Source organism: Microtus pennsylvanicus, chromosome 20 (assembly GCF_037038515.1).
Source record: "Microtus pennsylvanicus isolate mMicPen1 chromosome 20, mMicPen1.hap1, whole genome shotgun sequence".
NCBI classification, from domain to species: domain Eukaryota; kingdom Metazoa; phylum Chordata; class Mammalia; order Rodentia; family Cricetidae; genus Microtus; species Microtus pennsylvanicus.
In genome coordinates this window covers 9,500,317-9,521,572 of record NC_134598.1, presented here as the reverse complement: position 1 = coordinate 9,521,572, position 21,256 = coordinate 9,500,317, and the positions used below count along the sequence as shown (strand labels likewise).

The 21,256-nt window shown below is 56.4% G+C and overlaps 3 protein-coding genes across 3 annotated transcripts in view; all 3 read left to right on the top strand.

The window, feature by feature from the left end:
• The window catches only part of Lrp1 (LDL receptor related protein 1), an 83,875-nt gene extending 83,118 nt beyond the window's left edge, over positions 1-757 (top strand). Inside the window, exons 88-89 of the mRNA XM_075954860.1 lie at positions 59-203; positions 345-757. Coding sequence (XP_075810975.1) covers positions 59-203; positions 345-485 — 286 coding nt within the window. The 3' untranslated portion in view covers positions 486-757. The remainder of the gene's footprint in view (positions 1-58; positions 204-344) is intronic.
• Positions 758-4,657: 3,900 nt separating this feature from the next.
• On the top strand, positions 4,658-13,413 carry Nxph4 (neurexophilin 4). Its single transcript, XM_075954587.1, has 2 exons — positions 4,658-4,855; positions 11,900-13,413. Exons 1-2 carry the CDS (start codon positions 4,799-4,801, stop codon positions 12,755-12,757), a joined length of 915 nt encoding a protein of 304 aa, XP_075810702.1. The 5' UTR covers positions 4,658-4,798; the 3' UTR covers positions 12,758-13,413.
• A 2,775-nt stretch (positions 13,414-16,188) lies between these two features.
• Positions 16,189-21,233, top strand: Shmt2 (serine hydroxymethyltransferase 2). Its single transcript, XM_075954360.1, has 12 exons — positions 16,189-16,327; positions 17,542-17,739; positions 18,171-18,250; positions 18,395-18,595; positions 18,864-18,945; positions 19,091-19,213; positions 19,302-19,441; positions 19,639-19,804; positions 20,004-20,103; positions 20,185-20,340; positions 20,425-20,532; positions 20,653-21,233. Exons 1-12 carry the CDS (start codon positions 16,295-16,297, stop codon positions 20,778-20,780), a joined length of 1,515 nt encoding a protein of 504 aa, XP_075810475.1. The 5' UTR covers positions 16,189-16,294; the 3' UTR covers positions 20,781-21,233.
• The last annotated feature ends 23 nt before the right edge of the window (positions 21,234-21,256 follow it).

Sequence of the window (21,256 nt, the reverse complement as noted above, 5' to 3'; positions counted from 1 at the left end):
TTTATTTTATAACCCCCCTCACCAGCCTCACTGCTCCCTGACTCCTGCCTCTCCCCAGGGCCAAGGGCTTCCAGCACCAGCGGATGACCAACGGGGCCATGAATGTGGAAATTGGGAACCCTACCTACAAGATGTATGAAGGTGGAGAGCCCGATGATGTCGGGGGCCTACTGGATGCCGATTTTGCCCTGGACCCTGACAAGGTAGACTGGAGGCCATTGAAGGGGCTTTCGGGGTCCAAGGACTGGGGGTGGGCAGGACAACCAAAGGTGTTTTACTGAACAATGTCACGGAAGTGGGGGCTGGGAAATTCTAGCCATCTGAACCCTCTATCATTTTTGCAGCCTACCAACTTCACCAACCCAGTATATGCCACACTCTACATGGGGGGCCATGGCAGCCGCCACTCCCTGGCCAGCACGGACGAGAAGCGAGAACTCCTGGGCCGGGGACCTGAGGACGAGATAGGGGATCCCTTGGCATAGGGCCCTGCCCCAGCGGACATCCTCAGAAAGCCCCTGACAGACGCGTCCTTCAATGAGCCCCCTCCCCAGCCAGCCCTTCCCCGGCCGGCCCTGCCGGATGTACAAATGTAAAAATGAAGGAATTACTTTTTATATGTGAGCGAGCAAGCAAGCACAGTATTATCTCTTCCACCCTCCTTCCTGCCTGCTCCTCAGCACCCCCCCCCATGCTGCCTCGAGGGGGCAGGGAGGGCTCTTGTGGCTCAAAGGTACGAAGGAGCTGATCTCCATTCCCTACCAAACACCCCTGGAAGCTGGCGGTACAGCCTTGCGCCTGTACAAGACACTTGTCCGGGCTCCTTGTCCAAGCTTCCCCCCTCAGTTCTCTGGGGTTAGTTCTGGGGAGGTGGTGTCCTCTGCTGACCCTGTCTGGAAGATTTGGCCTTGTGAGGTAGGAGGAATGGAGTTGTAGTTCTTGAGGGAAGTCACCCCAGCTTCCATTTTAGGGGCACCTGTGAGATGGCCATACTCAATACCCCTTCCAGACAGGCTCCCCTCTCCGGTGCCCCCCCTGTGGCTCCTAGGGCTGTACACATTCTTTGGAAACTCCCCCAGCTTCCCCTCCCCTGAGGACCAGGAAGAGTTGGGGCATACCAAGGAAGGGCAAGCGGGCAGCCCCATTTTGGGGACGTGAACGTTTTAATAATTTTTGCTGAATTCCTTTACAACTAAATAACACAGATATTGTTATAAATAAAATTGTAAAAAAGAAAAAAAGAAAAAAAAAGAAAGAAAAGAAAAAAAAGCCACTGTGTCTGCCTGCTAGTGTGACTTTGGGAGCTGCGGCCCACTTCAGCCACCAGAGGGAGCCGTGCTGTAAACTGGAGGCCCAGCCTGAGAACCCTAAGGTCAATGTCTCCAGCCTCAAGCCATCTCCAGTCTTCCTGTGGCAGGAAGAGCTGTTTTTTCTTGGCATATGACCTTAACCTGTGCTCCCCTGGTGCCAGCACACTGACCTGGAGATCTGTCTGACTGCTTTACCCCTTCCACTGTGCACCTGTCCCCCACAGTCCCCCACACGGAGCTGCCACACCCGGAGAAATGAGTACATCGGGTCATGATGATCGGCCTCAGCTCTCTGCTCCCAGCTTCCTTTGAAATGTTGATACCTTTCTCTATGATGCCACGAGGAAAACCGTGGCTGTATGACCAGCAAGATGCTTCCATGGGTAGAGCACTTGCCCAGCAAACCTGATGACCTGAGTTTGATCTCGGAGCCCATGGAAAAGTGAGCAAGAACCAGCTCCGTAGCATTGCTCCCTGACCTCCACATGCACACGTCAGCACACACGCCCATTTTTCCCCAATTAAAAACCTGAATTAGGGGAGAGGAGCCAGAGGGAAGGAGAGCCGGGAAGACAGTTTGCAGCCCCGTCAGCCTCCGGCAAACACTGCAGAGATTCCAGGAGTTGATCAGGAGAAGCCTTATGCCTTCTAAGTTACTCCAGATCTCCTTGGACCTCTCTCAAAGGGGACTGAACCTCTTGCGGAAGGTTCTGCAGCTTACCGCTGTCCAGGACAGGGAGGGTTAGAACCCTGCATTCCCAACTGCAACAGCAAACACAATGTCTCCCAAAGGCCTCCTTTTCATCTCTGACCCTCACTGGTCAGCTTCCCAGGGCATTTATCCCTCGCTTCCTCCCTTGGGAAGGCTTATAGACAGACGCGCATCCAGGAATTAGACCATTCCTTTTCCCTCGTCTCCAACTTTATCCCCAAAGTCTGCCCTGAGACCTTCCCCAGACTCCCCAGGGCCCTGAGATGAGCCACCATGCTGGGGAAGAAAAAAAAGATGTTGTTGATCCTCAAGTGATGGGCTTGTGGCTCCCTCTGGCCACCAGGTGGCGTCTGCACTCCTGTAGCTCGGTTTATCCTAAAGCTCCACACACTAATTATGCACCTGCCAAGGACCCTAGCCCAGCCTCTCACTTCCTTCCCTGAGGCTATTTTGTGCTGACCCTTCCACCCTGTCAGCCATCTTCCTTCCTTCCCCCAGAGACTGCTCGTCTCACCCCCCCACCCCACCCCTCCCCCGCCGTAGCAGTCCCACCCTCCCAGCCCCCTCCTGCCAGCCTACATCTGTAGCTCCCCCCCCCCCCCCCCCCCCCCGGGAGTCGCTGATTCTCTGCCTGTCACCTCAAGATCCTGGGTAGAGCGAGATGGCCCCAGCTGTGGCTGAGAAAGCACACCCTTTCGGTGAGCGCCCTCCCTCTGCTGGCCAGGACCACCTGGAGCAGTCTCCCAGAAATCTGGCCAGACAAATGGGAGAGGTCTCAGGAATCAACAAGATCCTGAATAGAATCATGCAGACTGGTGCCGACCAAATGAAAGGCAGAGGTTCATAGGCAGAGATCTTCAGGAGCAGAGGCCAAGACCCAGAGATAAGCTGTGTGCACCCGAGACTAACCAGAACGGTGATGGGATGGGTCTGGCCTCCTGAGGATGGAGACTTTGCACTGTCCCTAAGACACAGGACCACCTTGACCTTCATTCAGTACAAAGCACACACACCCCACCCCCCCACCCCCCCACCCCCGGGCTTGAGATCAGCCCTGGGTTCTGGTTGGGGCCATCTGGCCTTGCTCCTGACACTTTTGTCCTGCATTTTTTTTTTTTCAGCCCTGACTGCAGTCAAATAGCTGCTTCCTGTTTTTTGTCTCCTTGGGTGTCAGCACAGCACCTGCCTCAGCCCCTCAGCATCCCTGTCCTTTCCCTGACCCCCTCTTTTTGGTGTCTGTCACATCCTATATGTATCTGTCCTTTTCAAATCCTCAGGCTTGTCTTTAGGAGAGAGAGACACAGACAGACAGACAGACAGACTGTGTGTGTGTGTGTGTGTGTGTGTGTGTGTGTGTGTGTGTTCAGCTCCTTGAAGGTTTGCCTCTGTCAAGGTAAGACAGTGCTTCCTTACATACTTGGCTGTTCATGCATCTCACCGTGTGCTCCTGTGTGCATAAATCATGTGTGTCCATCTGAGTTTGCTTGTGTGCCTGTGTACACGAGTGTACGTGGACGTCTTTTGCTCTGTGTGCACTCACTGTACAATGTAGCAGGCTACTATGAATACCGTGGTGTGTGCCTGGAGACACATGTTGGGGTGTGGGCCTGTCTCTTCATTTCTTTGCTTGTTCCTATCTCTTGCTGTCTAGGTGTTGGTCATTACCATCACCTCAGACTCAGCCACAGCCCATAGCAACAGCTGACAGTTGAAGACTCCCTGGGCAGGGAGGAGAGAGACCAGTGGGAGGAGGGAACCGATGAAGAAACAGCCCAGAGACAGTGCTGGAGCTGGGGACAGAGACAAGGACAGAGATAGACAGGAAAGGGGACGGGGATAAGGAGAGCTGGCGTGGAAAATGGGACTATGGGACGGAAAGCATAGGACTGTACCAAGAGGCTGGGCAGACGGCACTAAGGACTTAAGGTTGCCACTTAAGGTTGCCCTGGGCTGGGCAAGGGTCAGCAATGCAGGTCTAGAGGGCCAAACCTAGAAAGAGCCCGTCTAGCCAAGGGGTTCAGAGACCTCAGAGGTGCCGTGGGGCGGGGGCGGGGCGGCGGGCGCCGTTTGTCAGCCCTATTGACAGACGTGATGGGGTTTCCGTCCGTGATCAATGATTCTCATCTCCGGGCCGAATGAGCCGCGGGGCGCCCATCCATCCCCGTCAGCGCCGTGTGCTGTGGTAGTCGCCCGAGGCCCCGCTAACCCTCACCTCGGCCCCTGTCCCACTCTCTGCTTGGGACCCACCTAGGGCTGGAGCATAGAAGGGACCCCTCCGCCCCGACATCGCAGGACCCTTGTCCTCCCCCGCCAAGCCTGGCGGGGCTCCTGTTCCACGAAGCCCCCTTCGCTCTAGTCCAGAGCCTAGAGCCCCACGCCCAGTCCTAGCCCAAACCTGGCATCTTTAGGGTGCTACCCCCAAGCCCCTAGACCCTCTCCGGATTCACACCTGAGCCAGGGGCGTGTCCGGGGCGTGTCGCGGTGAAAGTCACCTTCCGTGCCCCCAGCTGGGCGGGAGGGGGCGCGCGGGGCGCGGCCGGGATTGGAGCACCGCGGAGCCCCGCCCCTCCCGCCCGCCCGACTCAGACCCAACTTTCTCCCCCGCCCGCGCCCCGCCCCCAGCGCCGCGCTCTGCTCCGCGCTCAGTCCGCGGGCCGAGCCGCCCGCTCCCACCGCTCGCGCCGCCGCCCTCAGCCCGGCGCCCCGTGCCCTGCCTGTGCCCTGTCCGGCCCGCCCCGGGACCCGCCCTGCCCAACCCGCCCGGCCGCCCGGGAAGATGCGGCTGCTCCCGGAATGGCTCCTCTTGCTCTTTGGTCCGTGGCTCCTTAGGAAGGTAAGGGTGGCAAAGCCAAGGCGCGGGGTCCCGAACACGAAGAACCTTGCATGCCAGGGGGCTCGGTGCGTCCGCCCCGCCCCCAGCACTAAGTGTCCAACTTTGTGCGTCCTAGTGGACGCGGACAGACAGACTGCCGGCTTTAGGACTGGCACGCGCCCAGCGCAAGTTGGCTGAGGGTTAGAAGAAGGTGCGGGGTGGAGGCCGGGCTCTGATGGGCTTCAGGCACCACGGGGGAGGGGACGAAGCGCGACCCGCGAGTGCGCCAGACAGGGAAGGAGTGCGAGACAGACAGACAAGCTAGAGGGTGTTAGCCTAGCCTTCCTTCCGCGCCTACTTTGCTTGCCTTTCTCTCTGTCTGTCCTTCCACCCCTCACCCTCTACCTTCCCATTTCTCTTCTCCTTACTTGTCACAATGCCAGGTAGGCGCTGCGATCCGAACATACATGGCCCAGGCACACGCGCTTCCAAGGACCCACACCAGCAGGGCCGAACTTGGCTACAACCTCCCATCACATTTCCCGCGGAGACACAATCTCCCCTGCACAACCTCACAGACACACCCCCCTTTCGCGCCCAGTAGTGGGGGCTGTCTGGAAGGGGAGTCTCTCTTCCCACTTCCACCCTGCCCCCATCCTTCTTCACTGCTTCTTTTCCTGGGGTTTTTGGGTGAAGACCCAAAGGCTAAAAAGGGCCCAGACCTCATCCTCCCGGACTCTACTTGAAATCCTCGGTTCATATGCATAGTGTGCTTAGACGTGCCTGCCGTTGTGAGGCGTGTGGCTTAACACCAGCCCCCGTGTGCTAGCATGTGTCCAGGGAATCCAGGGTTGGTGTTTTAACACTGGGGCCCAGAGTGAATGTCTATGCTGGTGTGCCATGGAGACGCCGACCGCCCGCCCAGCCGGCTTTGCATGAATGACTGTGCCTGCTTCACAGTGCCCTGGTCTGTGATCCACAAGGGCGGTCTAGACCCTGGCCCCAACTCCTCCCATTACCAACTGTGCCCTACCCAGGTTAAGGGCAAGCAGGTGACTCCGTAGCCTTTTCTCCTGGACTTCAGTTGTCAGCTCCCAAGAGAATCCAGAAGAAGCAAGTAATTTTCTAAAACACCTGAACCCTCAGTCTCCTCAACAGCCACAGTAGGGTAGAGACTGTCCCAGTGAGCCGGGAGAGTCCTCGGATTCTCCCAAGGCCGCCTGCCTAGTGACCTTGGTGGGGTGGAAGCTGGGGGGAAAGCCCACTGTGTGAACATTGCTGCCTCTGGTGGGAGCTTCTTTTGAACCTGAGGCCCGGTTTTACTCCAGGAAGATGGCAGGAGAGGGTCAGGTCCAAAACCACAGTGTGTGAAGGCCCGGGGTCACAGAGGAGGGAAATACCATTGCCCCGATTTCCCCCCCCCACACACACACACTGCCTTCTCCACTCTCTCCCCATCAAATTAACTCCCTGTGGACAGATCTGGTTTAATTTCCTTTGCCCCCTGAAGGGGAATTAAACATCTGGCAGAGACTTGAGGGAGAGTGAACATGAGGATATGAGAGATGGGATCTATCTGTCTGAGAGAGGGCTGCAGCTGGGGGGTGGCTGCGTTGGAAGCAGCGGGGAACTGCCTGTCTGCCATTTGGTCCAGCCTGTGCATGTGTGGTGTGTGGATGTGTGTAATTCTGCATAGGGAATTCTCATGTGGATTCCTAAGGAGGATGTGTGCCCGTCTATCGACCCCCAGGGTCTCTGATGTATTTGCATACGGGGGCACATCTGTTGTTTGCGTGTGAGTCTGGGTTTGGGAGTGTATATTTGTGTGCTCATGGCTTTGGGTCCAGTTGAGTGTAAGCATGGGTTGTGAGCCTCAGATTTGTTCATATACCCGAGCGTAAGCATGGGCACTGCATTCAGGGATCTCTTGATGCCAGTGTTGGGAGGGGGCAAAAGGTGAGCCGGACACAGAGATGAGAGGCTGGGCAGCCCAGTTCCTCAGACAGCATTTGGAAATCTTAACCATCGATACTACCAACCCTACCTTCCCGCAGGAGTTCTCTGCTTTCTTCCTTTCCTTCTAGGCTCCTGAGACTCCTCTCAGGGTCTGGTACTCCTGGCTTCCATTGCCCGACCCAGGGGCTCTGGCCTCTTGACTGGCCTGACTGCTTCAGGTCTTCCCAATACAGTCTTCAAGCTCCAAAGTCTGCCTTCCTCGTCCCTTGCCAAAGCAGCTGCCTACTGGGAGAAACAGCAGGCGATCAATAGTCACTAATCACTAATCACTAATTACTAATTAGCTGGGGGAGGGCAGGGGTGGGGAAGCCTGGGGGACCTTTCAGCTCTATCCTGCCTCAGGGAAGGATTAGACCTGGGCGAGTCTCTCAGTCTGGGTCAGCCACAACCCTTGTGCCAACCACCACCTCGCCTCCCACCTCCTCACCCTCCTCAGGCCCCCTAGCTAATCTCTGGCTAGGCCACTTAGGCACGCACAGCCTGGGCTCGAGCCCAGAGCTGCTGGCTGGGATTTGGGGGGCGGTAATCAGGGGCCGCAGCTGGGCCAGGGACACTGGAGGAGGGGGTGTCTACAGCGACAGTTCCCTTGGGTCAGAGCTTGCAGCCAAGCCTCACATCCCGAATGGGAGGGGCGCCGTTGGAAAGGAGGGTCATGGTTGGGGCTCGGTGAGGAGCCAGCTAGAGATCTAGGGTGAGGTAACAACAGTAAAGAGATTTGGTGGTGAGGCGAGGGAAGGCAAAGAGGAGTCACTGGGGTCAGGGACCTACACTTGGAGAGCGTGGGGTAATCCTTGAAAGGAAGCAGGTAAGGGGTCAGTGATGGAATAATTGGCAAGGAGATAGGGAACTTTGAATAGAGAGAACCCCTGTAACTCAGTGTAGGTACGGACCAGGGGACAAGATTAACAGAGAGGGGGTCAGGTCTCAGTGGAGTGGGCCTCTGGTTCAATCAAGTTCAAAGGGGGGGATCCCGGGATATACAGTAGATGGGGAAAGGAACCGGGATAGGGAGCTGAGAGTGCGGCCTTGAGCTCTGTAAATTGGCGAGTCTCCCCTTCTCCCCATGCCTGCCCCTCCTCCACCTCCACCCCGCCCACTCCCCCTCCGGCTCAGGCTTCGGGAAATTACATCCCTGCTCCGCGGCTCCCCCCCACCCCCACCGCGCCCTGGAGCCGGCGCCTTTATAGGCACATTTATTGCAATAATAAAGTGAGGCGCGGGGCGGGGGGCGGGGGGCGGCCGTTCCCGGGGGGACCGCGCCAGCTCTAGGAAGCAGGGAAATAAAATAAAATAAAATAAAATCAAAATTCAGATAACGGTGAGCCTTGCGCAGCAGGCCGCGGGCAGGCAAGCGGGTGGGGCTGTGGGGGAGAGGGCGATTGGCCCAAGGACAGAGCCCACTTCAGCAGCAGGCCCCCATCCCTGCCCTGTACTAGTCTGAAGAGGTCCCCTTGCCTCCACTTGCCTGGCCCCCTCCCGAACTCTGCCTTTTTCTCACCTGAATACCTGTCCTCAAGCTCCTGTCTCTATCCACATCGCCAATCACTTTCCCTGTCCCCTGTTTCCCATTCGGGTCCCCAGTGGCTTCCCCCATACCATCTCCTAGGTCTCTATCTATCAGCAACCTTGTTTTCTCCTCCCTTTCTGTTCTGTCCCATCCTGTCCCGTCCCCATCACTGTCACCCCGTCCCATCCTTGGTCCAGCCAGTCTCCAGCGTCCATTTGTCATTGATCATGCCTGTCCCCATTTTAGCTCCCATCCTCTCCTGTCTCTCTTCATTCTTCTGGGTCCATCTCCCCTCAACATCTAAGCCTATCACTGTTTCCCATCTCGCTGTTCTTGCCCCCACGACTACCCTTGTGGCTTCCCCAGCCTAGTACCCAATCCTAGCTCCAGTCCATCTCTGTCCTGGTGCTCACCTCAGCCTGTCCTCCCCAACCCCTCCCGCACAGCTCCCAGCCAGACTTCACCCCACCCCGACCCGACTGCAGTGACCGTTGGTTCTCTACTTACAAGGACTCAGTGCTATTTGCCTGCTTCCCCAGCCCAGGCCTAGACTGTCCCTTCCCCAAACCCAGGGTGCTGATCTCCCCCCCCATAAATCCTAAGCTCCTTCTGACCCAAACGGAAGAAAGAGAGAAGCAATGAAGTAGCCTGGAGGCCCAGGGGAGGCGCACCCTGCAATGCGGCTAAGGGGGGCTGTCAGCCTGATCCTCCCAATTCCCAGCAGTCCTGTCCCCAAAGAGCCCCCACCTCCCCTCCCCGCCTTGGTGGAGTTTGTTTAGCATCAGGAGATGGCCTCGACTCCCCCTCAGGTGCGTGGGCCTGCTGCCTTGGGGCAAGTGTTCCTGGCTGAGTTCCTCCAGAGCAGGAGCAGGCCTCAAGGAGTCTGCTTTAGGCCCTCAGACACCGCACACACCTCTACCTCCCACCCCAGCTGACAGCCAGCCGGCTAGCCTCTCCCCTCTGCAAATGTCACTGCGCCCAATTAGTTTAATTAAACTAGCTTTCAAGATGGGGGGGGGTTTCCTCCTTGGACAACACCCGGCTCAGGCCCTCAGTCTTTGTGGGGTGGGCTCTGGCAAAAAGGGGCTCCCTTAACCACACCTTGTCACCCTGCACATCCTCGGCTCCCAACCCACGCTGGAGACTGACAAGCAGGAGGACCGAGCAGAGAGCCATGGTTAGAGAGACAGAAATGTCACGGGTGGGGGCATTCCCCAAACTGGAAATTGGAGACAGAGTGGAGGAAGAAACTGAGACCGAGGTTGAGAAAAGGGTAGGGGGAGAGAGAGAGGGGTGGAGACAGGGAAAGAGTGAGAGAAGAGAGGGAGAGAGAGCCTGAGCGATCACGGAAGCCAGAGGGAGGATTTTATTTTATTTTATTCCATGTTCCCATTTCTCGGCTCGTTTCCTCTCAGACGCTCGCCCCTCCCGGTCCGAGCTCCCCACCCCCAAGGTCGCTTCAGCTGCCTTCCCCCAACTCTTCCCTTTTATCTTAGCTGTCTCTGGCAGTGGGTGGGGGCTCCAAAGCCCAGGGATTTGCTAGGATCATAGAAGCAGACAGCAATTTGTCTGAGATCAGAGGTGGGGGACATCCTGGCACCTCTCTCTGCCCTGCCAAACCTCATTTCCACCCCATCTCTTCTCTGAAGAGGCTGAACCTACCAGCCCTGAGCAGTCCCAGGCTGGGTGCAGGACACGGAGTGCTGGGATGTCCTAGGAAGTCATAGCTGGAGGCATTTGGCATCTTAGCATAGAGCAGCTTTGGGGGGGGGGGGAGTGCTGGGCTAGCTGGAAATAGGAGAGGTTTGGTCCAGAAGGGGAGAGATTAGAGTTAAGACTTCAACAACATTCCCTTTGCTTTCCCTGAAGCCTCACCTACTCCTACCTCCAACCCCCTGCCTGGGATTCAACCCCACCTCCTGGGGCTATTTCCTTACCCTTACCCCCACCCCTACCCTAAGCCCATTTCCCTAGCCCTACTCAGGTGTACCCTCCGGGTGTCAGATGCCAGCTCAGGCTTGTCTGTCTGAGTCAATCATTCTTGCCACCTCCACCCCCCTCACCTGGATTGGGAGGAGGAGTGAGGGGGGCGATAAATATGTATGACGAGCGGGTGGCGGCAGCATTAATAACCTGGGATCGCAGTGCTGCAGGGACGGGGACCAGGGGACCAGGCAGTCGAGAGTCTAGCCCAGCCCTGCCATTCTGGTCCCCTGTGGACACAGTGTGTAGACTCGAATGCAAACAGAGGGGTCACCCATCTTCCAGGTCCTTTACCCCTCTATTCTCAGCCTGCAAGTCAGCATGCCTGGCATTCATATACCATGCCGGCATGCTTGTGTGAGCAACACACACAGGCCACCGTCACTGTGTGACCTTCCCTTACACCCTGACACATGGACAGGTAACAGAGTCACACAGGAAAAAAAATGACAGCTCTAGATAATCACACGGCCACCCTGTACACAGGCAACAATGACCACAGCTATGCACACATACACACACTGTTACCAATTGACACACGCAGCTTCACACACACAGATGTGCACAGCCTCCTGGCAGCCCCAGGTGATCAGGCACAAATACACAATGGACGGACAGCAGCCACGAGTAAATGGGAACACCACACACACACACACACACAGAGCCTCCTCTTGCTGATGTACACAGCCTTCACAGACTGAAGGTACCCACACCGAACACATGGACACACATACACAACCACTTCAGGATAACAACCACCCCAGGCACACACAGAACTGCCTCTCCCAAGGGACTTGCAGGCAGTCAGGGCCCAGCTACTGGTGGTGTCTAGCACAGGATGACTGACACACGCTGACACGCTCGGCTCCTCTCCCTCCCACTCCCTGTGCCGGAGCGGCATCTCCATATTTCTTCTCACTCTCCCGTCACTCTCCCCCAGCTCCTTTACTCCCGGTCACCCCCTCCACACACACACCCCAAGATAATTGATGGCCTGGGCCTGGCCGGCCCGCTCCTGCCTCTCGATCCATCAGTGCTGTCTCCCAGATCCCTGCCACCTGAGACAGGCCAGCATGGTGGGCAGGCAGGGTGACTCCTCCCGCTCTTCCAAGCCAAGGAGTGGGGACAGGAGGAGTACCCCATTATCCTCCAAGCTTCAACCCGTGGTTGATCCTTCTCTGCTCAGCTGGTTCTTAGAGGCCCCTCCGGTAAGGAAGGAGCTGGTCTCTGCAGAAGCCAAGCCCTTTCCTGATGCTGGATGGTGAGGATGTCACAATCAGGGCCATCACTGGGAAAAGCCAGACTATCCAGAAAGGGTCTCTCCCTTTTCCAACCCACACCAAAGCTGGCTTTGTCTTTGAGCCCACACTGGAGCTCTGTGACAACCCAGGGATCATCAGGTCACATTCACAGGTGTAGAAGCTAGGGTCCAGACACATGAAATGACTTGGCCAAGATCACAGAGCTTGCAAGGGCTACAAGGTCTAACCCAAAACACACTCCTGAGCCACCGTTGTGGTCTGCCCAGTCCAGCGTCTCTCTTATTTCTTCCCACACAGGCAGTCAGTGGCCAGATCGCGGAATCCGGAAGGCCGCAGTATCTGGAACTGCGACCCGCCATGGCCGGAGGGGGCGCCCGCAGCCAACAGCTCCCGGCGCCCGGGTCTTCCGACAGCCTGGGCACGGCGCGCTCCTGGAGCTGGGCCTGGCCCTCTAACCACACCGGGGCGCTGGCCAAGCCCGGGGCTGCAGGCGGTCCGCCCGCGCCGCGCACCAAGAGGAAGCCATCCATTAAAGCGGCCCGCGCCAAGAAGATCTTCGGCTGGGGGGACTTTTACTTTCGTGTTCATACGCTCAAGTTCTCGCTGCTGGTGACCGGCAAGATTGTGGACCATGTGAACGGTACCTTCAGTGTGTACTTCCGTCACAACTCGTCCAGCTTGGGTAACCTAAGTGTCAGTATCGTGCCGCCTTCCAAGCGTGTGGAGTTCGGGGGCGTCTGGCTGCCTGGGCCTGCCTCCCATCCTCTGCAATCTACGCTGGCACTAGAAGGGGTGCTCCCTGGACTGGGGCCCCCTCTGGGGATGGCGGGGCAGGGGCTAGGCGGCAACCTTGGGGGCGCACTGGCCGGCCCACTCGGAGGCGCGCTGGGAGTGCCGGGGGCCAAAGAGTCGCGCGCTTTTAATTGCCACGTGGAATATGAGAAGACAAACCGCGCTCGCAAGCACCGCCCGTGCCTGTACGACCCGTCGCAGGTGTGCTTCACCGAGCACACGCAGAGCCAGGCCGCCTGGCTCTGCGCCAAGCCCTTCAAAGTCATCTGTATCTTCGTCTCCTTCCTCAGTTTTGACTACAAACTGGTGCAGAAGGTGTGCCCAGACTATAACTTTCAGAGCGAGCACCCCTATTTTGGATAGCGCCCCTGTCCTGGGCCCCCGAGCTTCCCACCAGGTCGCAGCCTCACTAGGTGGGACCCTTCCCTTTACCCCATGCTCCTGTGACTGCCCCCCACGTCTTCCACTGTGGGTAGGGTGGAGGAAAACAGGCTTCCCTGGGACTATCAGTCAGCGTGGTTATCCGTTTCCTTTTGGCCCCGAGTGTCCCTGAGGCTGGGGTAGTCTCAAACGAATCGTAAATTGGAGAAGCCAAGAGCACAACCCCAGAGTGGGCGGGGCTTGGACGTTTTCTTAGGGTTCCTTACGAATACGTATTGGTTCCCCTTTTGCCCACCCTGCAGCTTTAATGACGCCTGGCCTGACCCTTTTTCTTACCCTAAGCGCCGGTCCTATCCACCCCTCAAGACTGTAGCAGTCTACAAGCCCCAACCCATCTAGCCCCTTCCCTTTCTGCGTGTCCTATGTCGGTCCCCCCTTTCTCCCAACCTTACTGAAGCAAAAGTCCTGAGCAGGGGGCTCTGCCTGGCCCCTGTGCTCTGCCCCCCCCCCCCCAATCCGCTCGCCCGCCTGCAGTCCGGCTCCACCTGCCCTCTCTGGCTGCTTCCTCTCGGTGATATTTTTTTTTCTATGCCAAAACAGACGGGAAAGGGAAACAAAATAAAGCGAAATCCAATACTCGCCTGTGTGAGACCTTTGTAGGAAAGGGGGGCGGGCAGGTGTGGGGTTTGTCTGATAGAGGTTGAGCCAAGGCCTCCTTCCTTGGAGTCTGTTGGGGAAAACTGAGGCAGACTGACAGACCCAGCACCTGTGCCCATTTGAGACCTGATCTAGGAGTGATCGACCAATGGGTAAACGTCACCCAGGTGGGCATCATCTCTCTCTAAGGAGGGCGAATGTTAGTGAAGGCAGATAGAATGGTGATTAGACCTAAGGTGGGACTTCCCGCAGTGTATTTGGGAGACTTGGAGGAAAGGAGGTTAAAGACCTTGAACGGGACGGAGAAGCAGGGTTAGTGTAGACCGAGTGCTGAAAGCCGGCTAGGCTCCATCCACGAGGCTGGAGGGAAAAAGAAGGTTGGGAGGGAAGGGGAACGGTGTTTGCGGCATCTGGAGTCATCGATCTTCCTTTTCCTTCCTAATTTCGTGGGCGCTGAGTTTGCAGACGGATGAGGGAGGGAGGGAACATTGGGAGGAGGTGATGGGGGAAGGGACGAGTGCAGGTTTGGAGGGCGGGGCTGAGTCGCGGCTGGTAGCCGCTAGCAAACAGTCCCCTTCAGCCAGCTGCCCACCCTCTCCACCTCCGCCTTCAGCTCCCTCCTGCAGCCTTGGCTGCTAATTTTATCCACCCCCAACCCTGGCCCGGGCGTTAATTGGCTGCAGCTTCATTAGCAGTTCTCAGCTCAGCAGCCCCCCTCCCCTTGGGACCCCCCTGGCTGGGCCTTGGGGGTGGTGGTGCAGACAAGCTGAAACAGAGAGTCTCTCTTCCTCTTCAGCCAGACTTCTCTGGAGTTCCGGGTAAAGGTGCCCACGGAAAAGAGAGCAGTGCCCTCCACAGGATTGCCCACAGCGCAGTCTGATACTGAATATAGGGGCGGATCTGACCCCGACATGTGTGAGAGTAAAAAATCACGAATCACGGGGAGAAAATAAATATGTAGAGATGGGGATGGAGCTCTTACCTAGCATGCCCAAGGCCCTGGGTTCAATACACAAATAAATGAAGGAGGATACGGATACGTAGCCGGGTCGGAATGAGAGGAGAAGGAAGATGGACTGGTTTCCCTCTCCTGGGCCTGGTGCCGGAGTTGCCCGAGAGAACCGAAGCTCTGGAGAGACAGCCCTAAAAGATACTCAGAAACTTCATGTGAGACCCAGGTGGGACAGCTGAGGGCGGCAGTGACTGGGACCAGCAGGCTTGCGACTACACTCTACATTCCGTCTGTAGCACTGTGGAAAAGATCACACGTCCTTCCGTGGATCATCCTCTCTCGCGACTCAAACATTCCTCCTCCAAGGCTCTGTCCACCTACTCCCCTCTCTTCCTTGTGCATCCGGTGTGTGAGAAAAGTGAGCTGCTGGACTCTCTGCCCCTGTTTAGCTCTTCATGCCCCCTCCCCCCAGGGTTAAGGCACACCTAGCATGGCTCAATGTCAGTTGAATGAATAAATGTATAAAATGGCTGTATAGGGTAATGCTCCTCACAAACAGTGCTTGCTGGAATCCCCAAGGGAGGTTTGGTTGTGTGTCTTCATTGCTGTCTTTGAGAGACATTGAACTAGAAGGGTTTTGTTTTGTTTTGTTGTTGTTGTTGTTGTTGTTTTGTTTGTCTGTTTTGGTTTTTCGAGACAGGGTTTCTCTGTAGCTTTGGAGCCTGTCCGGGAACTCACTCTGTAGACCAGGTTGGTCTTGAACTCACGGAGACCTACCTGTCTGCCTCCGGAGTGCTAGGATTAAACGCATGCTCCATCACCGACTGGCTGAACTAGAGGTTTTAGGGTATCCCCAGCTCATGCAGAATCTTCCCTTGGAGAGGTCAATGAGTGCCCCATTGAAAGATTTACTCCGATCAGGTTCAAGAACTTGGTGATTGCTGGGATAGTCTGTGAATAAGTACTGAAAGGCACCTGCACCCTGGGATGGCCAGAGGAGGAGCGGCTTGCTTTGCCTCGGCTGACAGGCCACGAAGGAAGCAGTTTTGAGTCAGGAGGACGATCCACAGGGAGCTTGTTCACAAGTAAAGCTTCATTTCATCCCTGCCATAAACTCTTTTATTGCGTTTGGGGGCCAGGGTGTGATCAGGCTCACATTTGGTGCACTGGCCTCTAACTTTATAGATAGCTGAGGCTAGCCTTGAACTCCTAATCCTGTTAATGCTGGAATGACAAGCGTGGGCCACCACAATTATTTCATCATGGTGTTACAAATGAAGAAAACTGTTCGAGACCAGCCTGGTCTACAAGAGCTAGTTCCAGGACAGGCTCCAAAGCCGCAGAGAAACCCTGTCTTGAAAAACAAAAAACAAAAAACAAAAAACAAAACAAAAAAAAAAAAACAAGTGACGAAAACTGAGGACCGGCGAGGTTATTTTGCTGTAATCCTAAAGCAGGGGCTTGGGTCTTCTACCCTTTCAAATTATATCAGCTCCCACTGTGCCATAGTTCTTTACCTTCTAGAAGTGTCTCTGAATCTCCCAGAGAATTTTATAGTTCTGGTTACTTGGTAGGCACCAAACAAACAAACCAAAGAAACCAAAAAAATGCTTGCCTGAACAACTGGCGGGAAAAACAACGACAACAGCAACAACAATAATAACGCCCCTGAACTTCAAGACTCTTTCAGGCAACCCGGAGGTACAGCTGCAAAATAATAATAAAAACTACAATTCCCAGAAGGCCATATTCTAAAGAGTACGCATGCGCGGGTGACTCCCCTTTAACTCGAACTTCACGGGGGTATTTTTCTCGCGCATGCGCTCTAAGGCCAGTCGGCTTCCGACCCCTCCCCTGTTACTACTCTGGACCGGAGTTGGTGGCTGGTCATTCTGTGACCTCCGGTAGCGATGGTGCCCTTCTCTTGGCTTTGGACCACTCGGGTAAGAACTGGATTCTGGATACTGGAGGGCCAGTGGAAAGGCCCACCCCACTTTAGTTCCTCTTCACAAAGTGGGGTTCCCCTGGCTCCTTCACCGCACGTGTTCTGGGGCCTCGGGGAGCAGATGCTTAACCAGGAAATCTCTGAGAGTGCTGGGCGCACGTGCGGTGCCTGGGCCCCTAGTCCTGGCGACCAGACGTCCCAGGGTCTGTGATCGCACCGTTCACATGGCTTCAGGTAGAGGTCCGCAGACCCTGCGTTAGCAGTATCCTAGCGAACAAGTGGGGTTCCCGGCTTCGATGTGCTAGTTTCATTTTTCCCGCCAGCTCGGAGTTATGGAGATGATGCAACCGAGCCTCCGTGCTTTCGTCAGGCAGGGGTCCCGCTGCAGCGTGGGCGGAAGGAAGTAGGGGGGTGGTGTGTGTGTGTGAGAGAGAGAGATAAAATTAAGATTTTGGCTTCCTTCTGGGCAAACACCGTCACTCTACCCCCACTCCCGCCAGTACACACCTCTTTCCAAGAACTGCTTAAAAGTCTATTCTACTTTCGTTGCTCTGGAAACTATCCTTACAGCCTGTGGCGTTAAGCCCTGTTAACTTGGTGTCTTCTCTCATTGGGTAGTCTCTTAGGGAGGCTGTGCAGGAGGTCCTCCTCCTTTATGTCCGTATTCTGCCTTCATGTATGTATGTCCATCACATGGCATGCTTGGGTACCCACAGAGTTCCTGCAGGTCTCCTGGAACTGGAGTTACAGATGGTTGTGAGCTGCCATGTGGGTGCTAGGAGCTGAACCTCTGCCCTTTGCCTTGTACACGAGCAACAAGTGCCCTTAACCTCTGAGCCACCGCTTCAGGGCCAGGAAGGCCCTTTTGTTCCTGGGGGGTGAGGCGACCCTGAATTCTCAGTATCTCTCTTCTGAATTTGGGGGATATGGACTTCACTTTGCTCTGTGACCTGACAGAGCGACTCCCGGGGTTGGGTGGAGGGAGCTTTGGAGGGGGTTGAGTAGAGCTGATCAAAACTGCCCTTTGGATAGTCATCTGAACCTTGACGCTAGAACTTGCTTTTCAAGGTGAAGGTGGGGGTGGTGAGAACCGAGTTTACTGGCTGGACCAGGCTGCCAGCTTGGCTAGAGGGCTCTCTCTGTACCCATGGCCGAGGGCAATCGGGAGAGGTCTGGACAATTTTTAATTAATCCTGGCTTTCTTGCCCTAAGCCTCTGCAGCGATGTGGTCAGCTGGTCTGGATTGCTGCTCGGGCTCAGCACAGCAAGGTGGCCCAGACACAGGCTGGGGAAGCAGCTGGAGGCTGGACAGGCCAGGAGACTTTGGCAGACAGTGACCCTGAGGTGTGGGAGCTACTGCAGAGGGAGAAAGACAGGCAGTGCCGCGGCCTGGAACTCATCGCCTCAGAGGTAGGGTGTGAGGATGTGGGCCGAGGACCCAGCTACCGTGAGTGCAGGAAGTACGCCATCTTCCTGTCGTTTCTCCGGGGTCTTCTCCTGCTCTCTGGACTGCTCTCTGAAGCATCCAGTTGATGGAGCTTCTGGAGCCCCTAGAGTTTCATTTCTTCCCTGTCTCCCCCTCTTGTCAGAAGAAAGAGGAAACACAGGTTGAGTGGACAGTTGGCCTTACTGGGGCCATCCGTCATGGCAGCTGAGTTAGAGAACACTGCTCCTGGTCCTGCCTCGTGCCTGGCAAGGAACCCAGAGTCCTAGAGCTTTTCCTGTAGCCTGTCTCTCCCCCTCTAGCCCCCCAGCCTGTGGGCTCTGGCAGGGGTGGGACGGTGGGAGTCCAGGGGAAGGGGCTCATTGCCTTCTGACACTGCCCCCCACCCCCACCCCAGAACTTCTGCAGCCGAGCTGCGCTGGAGGCCCTGGGGTCCTGTCTGAACAACAAGTACTCGGAGGGTTACCCTGGCAAGAGGTGAGGGCTAGACCGACGGGCTGGAGGGCAGCATCAGGGATGGCAACTCCCAGTGGCAGAGCCTTCTTGAGCCCATTAGTCCCAGCCCTTGGCTTCTGGCCAAGTGTCCTTTCTCTGTGCCCTTATGTACCCTCTCCGTGGTAGATACTATGGAGGAGCAGAAGTTGTGGATGCGATCGAGCTGCTCTGCCAGCGCCGGGCCTTGGAAGCCTTTGACCTGGATCCTGCACAGTGGGGAGTCAATGTCCAGCCATACTCGGGGTCCCCGGCCAATCTGGCTGCCTATACAGCTCTTCTTCAGCCCCATGATCGAATCATGGGGTTGGACCTGCCCGACGGGGGCCAGTGAGTATGGCCAGGATGGATGATGGGTTCAGTGGGCAGTAATGACGTGGGATGGGAGTTATTAAGAGAATACATATCAGGTCCTGTGAAGCTGGAACATACCTGTTCCATGCTACAGAGGAGGAGAGCAAGATCCTACCATCCAGGGGAGCGCATTGTGGGGACGGGGGCGGGCTGGAACCAGTGTTCCGGCGACGGGTGTGTGGAGGTGGGCTGGAAGCAGCTGGTTAAGTGAAGTTATTTCACTTTGAGATTCTCTTCTTTCTAGTCTCACGCATGGCTACATGTCGGATGTCAAACGGATCTCTGCTACATCCATCTTCTTCGAATCTATGCCCTATAAGCTCAACGTAAGTGTCCTTCGGCCTGAGCACTTGGCCCTGAGGGTTTGTTCTTGGCCAGTGGGAGGACCTGGAGGTCCAGCCTTCAGCCCCAGGGAGCATGAGCTGCACCTGCTGCCATTTCAGGGCTTTAGCTACTTATCTATTTATCCAGCCCCAAACCGGCCTCATTGACTATGACCAGCTGGCATTGACTGCTCGGCTTTTCCGACCACGGCTCATCATTGCTGGTACCAGTGCCTACGCCCGCCTCATTGACTATGCCCGCATGAGAGAGGTTGGTGAGGGGCTGGAGTGCAAGGGTGGGGAGTGGGGCCGGGAAGGATGGCTTCCCCAGGCTGAGGCACGTCTCTCTACCTGCCCAGGTTTGCGATGAGGTCAAGGCACACCTGCTGGCGGACATGGCCCACATCAGTGGCCTCGTGGCTGCCAAGGTCATCCCTTCACCTTTCAAGTATGCGGACGTCGTCACCACCACCACTCACAAGACTCTTCGAGGGGCCAGGTCAGAACTACCTGGGGTTAGACCTTGCTAGGGAACTTGGGGGTGGGTGGAGTGATGCTGGACCTTTCGACCACTGGGATTCAGTGCATCAAGCACAGTTGAGGGGCCTCAGAGCCTCTGAGTGTCCAAAGCAGCCGTCTCCTCTGTCCCCATCGCCTGTCACTGGCTTAGATCCCAACTACTTGTCTTCCACATAGGTCAGGGCTCATCTTTTACCGGAAGGGAGTGCGGACTGTAGACCCCAAGACTGGCCAAGAGATCCCTTACACTTTTGAGGACCGAATCAACTTTGCTGTGTTCCCATCCTTACAGGGGGGCCCCCACAACCATGCCATTGCTGCAGTAGCTGTGGCCCTCAAGCAGGTCGGGGAGCCTTCCCTCGTGTCGGGGTGCATTGGTCCAGAGGCTTTGCTTCCTTACCTTGTAGCTGAGGCTGAGGCAGATGGAAGGGAAGTGGCTAAGGTGGGAGGCAGCAAGGTTGGGGTCGGAGTCTTGCTTAGTTCAAGTCCTAAACAGGGCCTGTTCTCAGCCCTGGGGTGACGGGGTGCTGTCTTATCTGCAGGCCCGCACCCCCATGTTCCGGGAGTACTCCTTACAGGTGCTGAGGAACGCTCAGGCCATGGCTGATGCCCTGCTCAAGCGAGGCTACTCACTGGTGTCGGGTAAGCCAGCGGTGGGTGAAGGCCTTTGTGCCCTCAAGAGAGGCCCCGAACTCCCCAATCTCCGTTTACTGTCCCCCTAAGGTGGCACTGACACCCACCTGGTGCTGGTGGACCTGCGACCCAAGGGCCTGGACGGAGCCCGAGCGGAGCGGGTGTTGGAACTTGTGTCCATCACGGCCAACAAGAACACGTGCCCTGGAGACCGCAGTGCCATCACTCCCGGGGGCCTGCGGCTCGGTGAGGCCTGGGGTCTGAGGAGGGGAGGCCCCCGGCCACACTCAGATCCTGACTACGCTAACTGTCCATCTCCTGCGCTCCCAGGCGCCCCAGCATTGACTTCTCGGCAGTTCCGCGAGGATGACTTCCGTAGGGTCGTTGATTTCATCGATGAAGGAGTCAACATTGGCTTGGAGGTGAAGAGCAAGACTGGTGAGTGCTGCGAAGGCCCCAGCGAGGAGTTTCCACCCATTGTCCCCCCTGCCATTGTCCCCCCTGCTGCTCTGGCTCCTGCCTGGTCTTTAGCTCTGACTATCCGTCATACTCTTTCAGCCAAGCTCCAGGATTTCAAATCCTTCCTGCTCAAAGACCCAGAGACAAGGCAACGTTTGGCCAGCCTCAGGCAACAGGTGGAAGAGTTCGCCAGGGCCTTCCCGATGCCTGGATTTGATGAACGCTGAGGACCACGCAGACTGGAAGTTACCTTTCTTTCTGCCTACCTGGACCACAAAAGAGACACCGCTGATCTTGGTTTCGGTAGAGGGAGGAAGGCCTTCTGTTTAGGGCAAGAGCCAGGCATAAGCCCCCTCCTGGAATTTGTAGCTGAGATTTCTGTTTTGTAGCCATTTCTAGAAGAAGCCCCCAACACACACCCAGCTTGTCTTTGAGACAGGGTCTCACTTAGCTGAGGCTGGCCTTGAACTGACCTTCCTACCTCCACTTCCCAAGTGCTGGGGTTGCAGGTATACACCATCACGGGCAACACCCCTTCAGCTGTCTGCCCCGGCCCTCTGCCATATCTCAGTGTTAGACTCTTGCTCTTTCTTGGGGAGGGGGAGTTGACGTGCTGAGCCCGAGGAAGGGGTAGGCAGACACCCTCCTTCCTGTTTTTATCTAATAAAAAGCTAACCTGCCCAGAGTTCCTATTACTGTGGGA

What these genes read in the sequence shown, in the direction of transcription:
- Nxph4 (XM_075954587.1), top strand. Translation starts at nt 4,799, where the DNA reads ATGCGGCTGCTCCCGGAATGGCTCCTCTTGCTCTTTGGTCCGTGGCTC. An exon ending in GTCCGTGGCTCCTTAGGAAG is followed by an intron (nt 4,856 to 11,899) that starts GTAAGGGTGGCA and finishes CTTCCCACACAG; the next exon opens with GCAGTCAGTGGCCAGATCGC.
- Shmt2 (XM_075954360.1), top strand. Translation starts at nt 16,295, where the DNA reads ATGGTGCCCTTCTCTTGGCTTTGGACCACTCGG. An exon ending in AAGACTCTTCGAGGGGCCAG is followed by an intron (nt 19,442 to 19,638) that starts GTCAGAACTACC and finishes TCTTCCACATAG; the next exon opens with GTCAGGGCTCATCTTTTACC. An exon ending in TCCCGGGGGCCTGCGGCTCG is followed by an intron (nt 20,341 to 20,424) that starts GTGAGGCCTGGG and finishes CTGCGCTCCCAG; the next exon opens with GCGCCCCAGCATTGACTTCT.